The following is a 10,873-nucleotide window of genomic DNA, read 5'->3' on the forward strand; positions in this document are numbered from 1 at the left end:
GGCTCTGGGCTGCCCACCTGAGGCTTCACCAGGGCCTGATCCAGCCCATAACTGGTTCTCACAGGCCCCACACCTGGCCAAGCATCGGGACCACCTGGCAGTGTCTGGGTGTGGAATGGGGTGGGGGGATAAGTCAGGGAGGAGGCTGCCCTTGGAGCAGGGGACTCTGGCCAGCAGGGCCGGATTTCCTGGAGGGCGCAGGTGGCAGGGGAGGAGCAGGGAAGGCCACTGGGAGCAGAGATGTCCCTGGGTGTCGGGGTCTCCAAAATGCTCCTGGGTGCTGGAGAGCAAATGGAATGAGGGAGGGGACAGGAAAGTCTTTCCCTGGCCCAGCTGAGGCCCTGCCACCCTCTCCGGATCCCGGTCCCCTGGTCCCTCAGCTCCTCCCTGAGCTCACAGAGGGCCAGGCCCTTCAGCATGGGGACGGTGGCCAAACAGGGCCAAGCAGGCCAGGCCTCCTGGGGTCTTGAGGGTCAGGGGTCAGGGCGGGGTCAGGTGTGGGGGAGGGGAAAGGAGAGGGAGGGAGGCTGGCCTGAGGAGGAGGGGCACAGGCAGAAGGAAGCCCAGGGTGGTGGCCCCAAGATGGCACTGGAGGAGTCCGCCCAGGCCGCCTGCTGCTCCCGCTGCCAGGCCTGAAGCTGGAGGTTCCACCAAGGAGAGGGGGAAGCATATTCCTTGTGGCAGATTTGCTGCGTTTTCCAAATATCTCACTTTATGGAAACTCTGCCAAATCAAAAAAAAAGAGAGAGAGAGAAATAAAAGGGGGGCCTTTTACTCAATTTCTCTCTCCAGGGCCTTATAAGAGACAGACCTTGCTGCCTACTGCCCCTCCTGGACAGGGGGCACCAGGAAGGTGGGGTGCCGGGCCGGGGCCGTGACACCACCCCTCCTGCAGCCCCTGCCCTGAGCGTGTGTGTGTGTGTGTGTGTGTGTGTGTGTGTGTGTGTGTGTATGAACGAGCGTGCATGGTTGTGTGTCTGAGCAAGTGAGTGTTTGCGTGTGAGAATGTCTTCTGAGTGTGAATGCGGTGTCACAAGCACATGTGGGTGTGTGAGGGCTCCTGTGTGTGAGAATCTGTATGAGTGTGTGAACCGGTGAGCATGAGTGTGTGAGGGAGGGAAGCAGGAGAGAGTGCAGGGGACCGTGGCTGGGCAGGGCCAGGTGTCCTGAGCCGGGGTCCAGGGAGCCCTTAAGGGCTCGGGATCGAGTCCCGGAGGCCCCTGGCTAGCCAGCTTCCCTGGAACTGGTCAGTTCTCTCTCTGGGCCTCGGTCTCCCAGACTATGACACGGGAATCCTGCCGTCACTTCCTTCCTGGAGCGTTATGACGAGCTGATGAGACATCCGTGCTGAGCTTCTAATCTGATTCACAAGGCACAGGACTCACTCCACCAAAGGCTGCTGCTGTCATCAACGTACCATTCATACGATCAGGCTGGGCCCTGAGGTACCCAAGGACTGGGGAGGGCAGTGGGGGGGGGTGCCCAGGGGTGGGGGATTCAGGAAGGCCTGTGTGCTTGGAAGGATGTCCCTAGGTGGAGTTGGGAGGAGAAAAGGTTCTGTGGACGGACCTTGCCCTGGTGTTCACAGCCTTACCTTCAACCCCAGGTGTAAAAGTGTGCAGGGCCTGATCCCCTGCCTCTGGCTGATTCAGTCTCAGGTAAGACACATTCATTGGTAAGAAGGTAGAAGACACAGAGACGCACAAAGAAGATCAAAGTTCTCCAGATCCCAGCACCCAGAAACAACCACCACTCATGTCTCAGCACAGGGTCGTCAAGAATTACTCCTGCCCACGAGCAAATGCATACACACACACGCGTGCGCACACACACACACACCACTTTTTCCTAAGTGGGATCAGAGAGTACCTACTGTTCTGTAACTTGCTTTGCTGAGCTGCTATAGGGAAGAGTCAAGCACATGGTAAGTCTTATATGTCAGCTATTATCACTGTTGGTGTTGGGCTAGAGAGGCCAAACTTCTCTCCTTATGTTTGTTGACAGTAGTTTTTCATCCTTTCTGACTTGCCTGTGTATGTCCTTTGCCCATTTTTCTCTTAGTGTTTTTGCCTTCTTCTTGTTGATTTTAACAGTTCTTTATATATGAAGGTTATCCCCCTCTGTGCATTGGATAGTCAGAGTGACTCCCAAATTGCCCCAGGAGAAGGAGGCAGGGACAGACGCTGCCAGGGTCTGAGCACTGGGTGCTTGGCCCCAGCCCCCCAACCCCAGCCTGCTAAGAACCCTGGAGTTGGGCATCAGGAAGCAGCTGGGCTGACAGGGCAGTGAGAGGCAGTGGCAGGGAAAAAAGAGAAGGTTCAGAGCTGAAATGAGAGGCTCTGAGCGACAGAGCCTTAATAGGAGGCAGATGGAGGAAACAGGGTTGCCCTTGCTGATAGGAAGGAGGTCATGGGTCATGGAGCTTTCTAAAGATAGGAGCCTGGGAGACGGGCAGGCGACAGGGCCTGCTCCATGGTGTGGTGCCCAAGGACTGTGACAGAGCAGGGCTCAGCCCCTCCCTCCAGCATATCCAGACCCTCTCAGGCCCAGAACCAGAGGAACTGCAGGGCACCTGAGGCCAGGTATATGGAAGAGCCCCCCCAAACTTGGGTTAAAGTCCCAACCTAGCTGTTTAACATCGGACAAGCACCCAAACCTCTCTGAGCCTCAGTTTCCTTGTTGAAAACGGGTTTAATACCATCACCTACTTAGGGGGTGTGTATTAAGATTAGTATGTCAAGTGTTTAGCACAGTGCCTGGCACATCAAAAGCGCTCAGTAAATAAAAGTTAACTTGTGATTGGGACTTCCCTGGTGGCGCAGTGGTTAAGAATCCGCCTGCCAATGCAGGGGACACAGGTTTGATCCCCGGTCTGGGAAGATCCTACATGCCGCGGAGCAACTAAGCCCGTGCGCCACAACTACTGAGCCCATGTGCTGCAACTACTGAAGCCCACGTGCCTATAGTCCGTGCTCCGCAACAAGAGAAGCCACCGCAATGAGAAGCCCGTGCACCGCAACGAAGAGTAGACTCCACTCACTGCAAGTAGAGAAAGCCCCCGCGCAGCAACGAAGACCCAAGGCAGCCAAAAAAAAAAAAAAAAAAAGTGAATTCATGATTGTCACCATCCTAATCACAAGACAGTTATAGTTTTCTTGGTGGTAGAGCCCATCGGTGACATCAAGGACCTCTTCATTGGCTCCAACACTGTCAGAGCTGAAGGGCCTTCAGGTTACAGGTGGGGAAACTGAGGCCCAGAGACCAGAAGGGCCGTGCCTGGGGTCATCCATTGGAGCACCTTTAGTTGTGTCCTCCAAAGAGATATTTTCAGGTCCTAACCCTGTGGAAACTATGGCAGTGATCCTATTTGGAAATAAGGTTTTGGCAAAGGTAATCAAGTTAAAATGAATTCACACTGGATTAGGGTGGGCCATAAATCCAGTGACTGGCGCCATTTAGGAAGGACAGGGAGATTTGGACAGAGAGACAGACACAGGGAAGAAGGCCATGTGAACACAAAGGTAGGCAGGGATTGGGGTGACGCTGCCACAAGCCGAGCCATGCCCGGGGCTGCCAGAACCTTCCCTAGTGTCTTCAGAGGAGCATGGCCCTGCCTACACTTTGACGTCAGACTTCCGGCCCCCAGAACTGGGAGAGAATACACTTCTGTTGTTTGAAGCCATCCAGTCTGTGGTGCTTTGTTACTACGGCCTTATGAAGCCAGGGCAGAAGCTGGCCTCAGACCGGGCTGTGCCCACCACTCCCCAGTTCTGCCCTGGACCCCATTCTAGGTGAGCCTCCTCCAGTTACCTCCACGTGCTCTAGCCTTCTCCAGGCCCCTCGGGGCTCTCACCTGCGCCGTGGAGCAAGTGACCCGGGATCAAATAGGGCTGTGAAACCTGGGGGCTGCTGCACCATTCAGGGCCTGGGGATCAACTGAGGGGTGGGGTGTGGATCCTTCAGACAGGGGCAGACATTCCCAAACCCCCAGCGTAACGTCTGGGGAGACTGGGGCACTTCAGAGCAAAGCCCCATCCAGATGCACCTGGTCGCCAGATAGGAATTTGGGCCCAGGTGCCCGATGTTCTGATTTTACCAGACGAGCTGGAAATTGGCGACGTGAGCAAAAAATGTCCCAATTTCACTTAAGGAGAAGATACTTCTTCCTGGAGTGAGAACCAAGGCAGATGTGTGCTGGGAACCAGGGACCCTTTGGTCTGGAGCCCCCCTAAGCTGGCCTGTCCTAACAGGGCTTAAACCCCACCCCTCTTTCTTGCTCCTTTAGGCAACGGAGGGGCAGGCAAAACGAGGCCTTCTGAGGCCTGATGGGGATTTTAATAGCTCATCACTTGATACGCACAACAACCTTGTAAACTGAACAATAATAACAGTGAGCAATTATCCAGCCCCTGCTGTGTACTCCACGCTGCTGGGTCCCCATAGCTGGACCTGGAATACCTTGGACTGGGTTTTCTTGCTAAGACTGTTTTTGCTCTTGGCAGGGAAGCCTTACTCTATCTATCTTTTTACATTTAATCATAGACATACGGGGTTGTCTTTAAATTCATCTCTAAACGTTTTCTAAGTCGCTCAACAATGCTTGCCTCTGACAGGTGCCAGGCGGGAGAGCTCCCACGCCCATGTGGTGGAAGTGGGGGTGGATGGGAGACCAGGGCTGCCACGGGCACAGCTGGGACTGACACACCTCTTCATAACGGACTTTCCAGAATCACGAAGACATCAGGGCTCCACTGTGGGCCTCAAGGTTGTGGAGGTTCAAATGCGAGGCCCAAGGTCGGATGCCTACACCCCAGAAAAGTGGCCCCAGGCTTGGGCTCCTTCCTGCTAGACTCCACTTCCACCCACAGTGACAGAGCTCTTGATCCAGGTTCTCGCGTGCGTTTGATTATCCCCATTATACAGATGAAGAAATCGAAGTTCATTGAGTCCATCAGGCAGAAAGTGGAAGGAGCCGGCAGCCTGCGGGGCCAGGAGCTCCAGGGGACAGAGACTCAGGAATCATCCCCATCGCCCGTCGGGTTGGGTGTGGTCCAGTCAGCGTGGGGCGAGGCGAGAGCCAGGCCCAGCCGTGGTCCGACCCGAGTCCATGGCGGCTCGCGGGCGCCGGGGGTTCGAGTCCCCTCCACCGCGGGAGGGAGTTGGACAGGGGTCAAGCCGGTGTGCTCGCTCAATGGGCGGAGCTCGGACGACGCCCAGCGGCCGCGGGCGGTATCGCAGGGCGGAGCCGGGCCGGGCAGGCAAGGGACGGGCCCTCCAAGGGCTGGGATCCGGCTGGGCTGCAGGTCCGCGCCCTGAAGTCCCCCAGGGCCGCCCCCCAGACACCCCCAGCTGGCGCGCCCAGTTGCGCCGCGGTCCTCCTAGCCCGCAGAGGACGCTGTCGTCCCCCGCTCTCTTTCCCGGGCCGGAGCGGGCCGGAAGTTCCAGTGTTACTTCCGGCGCGGAGCAGTTGGTTGGGCGGTGCAGCTGGCCGGCGAGGGGACTGGACCAGCAGTGGCCAAGCTTGGCCGAGACCGCGGCCCCCGGAACGTGCCCAATCGGCGTCTCGGCCTCGGCGGAAGGTGCGGCCGCCGCAATGCCGTTCCTGCACGGCTTCCGGAGGATTATCTTCGAGTACCAGCCGCTAGTGGATGCGATTCTGGGCTCCTTGGGCATCCAGGACCCCGAGCGGCAGGAGCCCCTGGACGGGTAACTCGCTCCCTTCCCGCCTCCGACCCGGAGCTGCATCCCTTTCTTTGTCACTACAAACATGGCGGGGCGAGGCGGGCGGTGTCCCCACCTGACAGATAAGACAGACGGCGGTGGTGAGGGCTCCCAGCTAGCGCAGGCAGGGCCGGAGGGTGGGGTGTCGGGAGGGCCTCCGCCTCAGGGCCCCACCCTGCGCCCTGCCTGTCCTGTGCCCTCCACCTGGAGTTGCAGCGGAGCAGGGTGGAATCTGTGAGCAGTGCGAAATGCGCTTTCCATAGCCGAGTTTGCACAGGCGCGGGTCTATCCGTGAACCGGTGGGAACGGTTGTTAGCGCATCGTTCGGGGCTACGTCAGTGAGCTAAACCCCCAGCCTTCATGATGCTTGTGCTCCAGAGGAGAGAGACCGACAGTCATAAGTGAACTTAAGTAAATAGTGTATTAGGTGGAACAGAGAAAAGAGCAGAGAAAAGGGGGATCAGGTGTGCGTTTTGGGGACCCGTTGGAATTGGCGAGGGAGGTAGGTGGGTTGGGACTTTGTGTGCGCTCAGCCTTCGGAACACCAGACGTCCCTGGGTGTGAGCGAGGGAGGAGGTCTGCTGACTGCCGTGGCTGTGGGGTTGCCTGGGCTGCTCTGGCATCCTCTGCCGCTCAGGGACAGTCACTGTCTGCGGTGGGAGGGTGTCAGTGTCTGGTACTTGATCTTGGCCACAAGAGTTCCCTTCAGTGCCAACAGCCCAGGTGTATGAGGCTTTGTACCCAAGCCAGGGGCTAGATTCTCTGGGCCGCTTGGAGGGAGGCTGAAGACAGCCCCAGTCCTTTCTCAGCAAACCCGAGGAGTCTGCTCCAGTGAGCAGATCCAGCTTGGCCCTCTCTGCCACCGACCTTTTCTAAAGAGACTTTCAGCCCCACGGAGCCAGGGCCCTGCCTGTGTGTGACAGCAGGAGACTAAAGGCCACCTGCCCACAGGGTACCCAGCCAGCTGGTCCCACTGCTGTTCCCACCCTCAACTGCTCTGCCTCTCTCCTGCCCCAGGCCCAGTTATGTCGCCAGCGAGGAGAGCCGGATCCTTGTTCTCACTGAGCTGCTGGAGAGAAAAGCCCACTCTCCATTTTACCAGGAAGGCGTGAGCAACGCCCTGCTGAAGATGGCTGAGCTGGGACTGACGCGCGCAGCTGACGTTCTCCTGCGGAATGGGGCCAACCTCAACTTCGAAGGTCAGCTGGAGCCCAGAGGGGCCGGGGTGGTAGGTGGCTTAAGTGTGGCCCTGCTTCGGGTGGGCGGCCAAGCCTTCGGGCTCTGCTTTTACTGTTCTCTTGGGAGGTACTTCCCTCATTTATGTCACGGGTGATGACTAAGGACACCCACATTGGGTGGCCTCCCATCCCCCTGCGGGCTTTCAAATGGCCCTTAACCACCTCTGATCAAGAGCGAGTTTGTCACTGCTTCTACCATGTGATTGCTTTAGCAAACTTTCCCCCAGCTCCCAGCTAAATCCCTGCTTCCATTAATGTGAAAATGTGGCTGCTGGCGCTGTGCCCAGAGCTCAGGGAATGTAATTTTCTGACACTCGTTCTGAGCCACCTTGCATTCTTGTTCCTGCCACAGGGAGAGGGGAAAACAGATAAGACTCACTGGGCATAAATGACAGCAGGACGCTGTTGGCTTCTAGCTTGTGTGCTGGGGGTGGTGATGGAGCCATTATTCTTCCCTCTTCGCTTTCACCCTGGGAGGGCAGGCAGAGTCGGCCAGGAGACATGCAGGGCTGACTTGGGGCCGACTTGGGGGTTTTGTGCTGACACAGGATGTGGCCAGGCGTGTCTCCCCTCCCCATTTGAGGACAGGCTCAGAGGCTTCTAGGCTCCTGGAGGGTCACAGAGCTGAGAGAGGTGGGGGAGGCATTGTGAAGTCAGCCACTGGGAGACCCAGCTGTGAGAACTTGGCTTTTATTGCAAGACTTACGGAGCTGTCACTCTGCGTATTCCTCCCAACAGCCCTGTTTAGGTCCCATTTTACAGAAGGAACTAAAACCTGGATTAAGTACGACGTCCATTAATCAGAACACCCCCAGGACCCAAACCTAGGCCTGACTCCATGCACTGTCCGACAAAGACAGCTGTGTCCTGACCCCTCGTGGTGCTGGGAGACCTTAGGTCGGAGCACTGCGGCTGGGCTGCCAGGCTAGTCCTGGGACCCTGCGAGAATGTGCCGACAGGCAGGACTGACGTAAGCTGTGTCTGTGCCCTCAGACCCGGTCACCTACTACACGGCCCTGCACATCGCCGTCCTGCGAAACCAGCCTGACATGGTGGAGCTGCTGGTGCGCCACGGGGCCGACATTAACCGCAGGGACCGGGTAAGAGCCAGGTCCGGCCTGCTCTGAAGGGGGGATGTGGTCGGGGCCCTGAGCAGCTCACAGGCCCCCGGGCCGACGCGGCTGTGCTTTCTTGACTCAGATCCATGAGAGCAGCCCCTTGGACCTGGCCAGCGAGGAGCCGGAGCGCCTGCCCTGCCTGCAGCGCCTCCTGGACCTTGGAGCAGATGTCAACGCGGCCGACAAGCATGGTGGGTGCCTCCTGTAGAGGAGCAGGGTGGGCCTGGGCCGAATTGCCTTGTGGGGTTACCCAGGGTAACCCGGGGCGATGGCTTGGCAGGCAGGCTGGAGGCGGCCCCTCTGATGGCACAGCACGGCCGGGCGCACACTGGTGCATTTTGCTGACTCGCCGAGGCTTGAGAGGCAGTGCGTCATCGGTCCCGTAAGGGCATCTGTAGGAGGAAATGGGGTACCTGTGTGCTCAGCTTCTGAGGGACGGGGCTCCCTGTCGGGAGAGACCCAGCCTGGGTCTCAGGTAGCACCTCAGGGTCTAGAAAAGTCCTGCTTTCCCTGGCCCTTCTGTTCCCATTTTTGTGTGAGTGGAGAGAGAATGGCCAGAAACCTGTCATTCTCCGCGCAGAAATAGAGACACAGATGTAGAGAACAAACGTATGGACACCAAGGGGGGAAAGTGGCAGGGGGGCTGGTGGTGGGATGAATTGGGAGATTGGGATTGACATGTATACACTACCATGTGTAAAACAGATAGCTAGTGGGAACCTGCTATATAAAAACTAAATAAATTCAAAAAATAAAAAAAATTCGAAAGAAAGAAACCTGTCACCCTCAGCCCCAGGTGAGAGAGGTCAGTCATTTCTGAAGTTCGTTTTCTGATCCCGAGGGTCTGTGTTTCCCTTCCACCTCTGGGGTTGGCCTGACCTCGGCTTCCCGGCCTCCCACTGCCCCCCACTCACTCTCCCTCCCTAGGAAAGACTGCTCTGCTCCATGCTCTGGCCAGCAGTGACGGGGTGCAAATCCACAACACTGAGAACATCCGCCTCTTGCTGGAAGGAGGTGAGCCTTGTCCTTCCATGCTGCCCCCTGGAACACGAAGCATTGCTTTGCCAGGGTTTAAGGCCTCCTCCCACCGTCTCTTCTCCCTCCTGGTTCTTCTAGGGGCGGATGTCAAGGCTACCACCAAAGACGGGGACACCGTGTTCACCTGCATCATCTTTCTGCTGGGCGAGACGGTGGGAGGTGACAAAGAGGAGGCCCAGTTGATCAACCGCTTCTGCTTCCAAGTAACGCAGCTGCTGCTGGCTCACGGCGCCGACCCCAGCGAGTGCCCAGCCCACGAGTCCCTCACGCACATCTGCCTCAAGAGCTTTAAGCTGCACTTCCCCCTCCTGCGCTTCCTGCTGGAGTCCGGGGCCGCCTATAACTGTTCCCTCCACGGCGCGTCCTGCTGGTCCGGCTTCCACATCATCTTCGAGAGGCTCTGCTCCCACCCAGGCTGCGCGGAGGATGAGAGTCACGTGGACCTGCTGCGCAAAGCTGAGACCGTCCTGGATCTCATGGTGACTAATTCCCACAAACTCCAGCTGCCTGAAAACTTCGATATCCATCCCGTGGGCAGCCTGGCAGACAAGATCCAGGCCCTTCACTTCTCCTTGAGGCAGCTGGAGAGCTACCCCCCACCCCTCAAGCACCTGTGTCGCGTTTACATCCGGCTCTACCTTCAGCCGTGGCCTGTGGACGCGAAGGTCAAGGCCCTACCTCTGCCCGACAGGCTCAAGTGGTACCTCCTCAGTGAGCACAGTGGCACCGTCGAAGACGACATCTGACAGCCGCGACTGCAGGGAACAGGGTGTGGGCAGCTCAACCTGTTGGTGGATTTAAGTACCTGTGGCGGCCTTAGGGGAGAACCTTCAGCCCCGCCTGTCAGAAGGTGCATGTTGGAGGTGAGACTGGATCCTTACTGAGGACAGAGAAAGCCAGGTGGAACCCGGCAGCTGCAAGCACTCCAGTGGGGAAAGGCTTCCGTCTTCCAGGCAGACCGCCCCCGCTTCCCTCTGGCAGCACCCCCAAGTCTCACCCCACAGTGGAACAAGGGACAGGGTTTAGACTTGGGACACGTTTGTACCCTCTCAATCTGAGGGAAGCGCCCGGCATTTAGAGAAGCAGGGTAGCTCCGAGACCGGGCCCTCCTGCGGGCTGCAGGAAGCTGGCCCGTTCTGCGTGGAGACGCGGCTGAGGCCGGAGCAGGCGGGAGGGGCCCGCAGGGTGCAGCCCAGCCGAGACCCTGTACACGCGCCTCCGCTCCAGAGTCCGTCAGAAAGCAAGTGCTTCTGGGCAGGCAGGGAGGAAGCTGAGCTGCCTCCTGCGGCGTCTGCAGCTCTGGGCCCAGGTTGCCCCCCAGGGTGCAGGGCTCTGCTCTGGCGGCAGCTGTTTGTGCCAACCCTGGGGTTCTGGGCACCATGCCTTCTACAAAGCAATCATGCATGGCCAGGGGCTGTCCTTCCAGTGTCTCGCTTTGTGCGGGATCATCTGATGGAGGAAGCCACCGAGACTGAAAGCCAGCCTCCGCCCTGGGCTGAGGCCTCAGCAGGCTGTCTGCAAGTCACACAGGGGGTCACTGTGAATTGTGTAAATGCCTGGGAGATGAGCTGAGACAACCGAATGATATATTATAAAATTAAACTGATTTCCCTTGGCCTTAAAGGTCCTTGTATAACATTTCAGCCCCGCTCCCGCCCTTTCCCGAGTTCAGGGTAAAGGGTCCACGGCAGCCGAAGAAGAGGTGGCAGAGGCACGAGGAGATGCCCAGCCAGGAGAGCAGCTTTCAAGCAGCACAGC

General features: G+C 58.0%; 1 protein-coding gene across 1 annotated transcript; it reads left to right on the forward strand.

The window, feature by feature from the left end:
• The first annotated feature begins 5,466 nt into the window (after nt 1-5,466).
• ASB6 (ankyrin repeat and SOCS box containing 6) lies at nt 5,467-10,738 on the forward strand. The gene is made up of 6 exons (XM_060154091.1): nt 5,467-5,706; nt 6,739-6,920; nt 7,953-8,059; nt 8,160-8,268; nt 9,005-9,091; nt 9,194-10,738. The coding sequence occupies exons 1-6, from the start codon at nt 5,594-5,596 to the stop codon at nt 9,859-9,861; spliced, it is 1,266 nt and encodes a 421-aa protein (XP_060010074.1). The 5' UTR covers nt 5,467-5,593; the 3' UTR covers nt 9,862-10,738.
• Nucleotides 10,739-10,873: the final 135 nt, after the last annotated feature.

This window comes from Lagenorhynchus albirostris, chromosome 7 (genome assembly GCF_949774975.1).
Source record: "Lagenorhynchus albirostris chromosome 7, mLagAlb1.1, whole genome shotgun sequence".
Taxonomy (NCBI): Eukaryota; Metazoa; Chordata; class Mammalia; order Artiodactyla; family Delphinidae; genus Lagenorhynchus; species Lagenorhynchus albirostris.

Coding starts and splice junctions, on each gene's coding strand:
- ASB6 (XM_060154091.1), top strand. CDS start 5,594: ATGCCGTTCCTGCACGGCTTCCGGAGGATTATCTTCGAGTACCAGCCG. Junction 8,060..8,159: donor ACATTAACCGCAGGGACCGG/GTAAGAGCCAGG, acceptor TTCTTGACTCAG/ATCCATGAGAGCAGCCCCTT. Junction 8,269..9,004: donor CAACGCGGCCGACAAGCATG/GTGGGTGCCTCC, acceptor CTCCCTCCCTAG/GAAAGACTGCTCTGCTCCAT.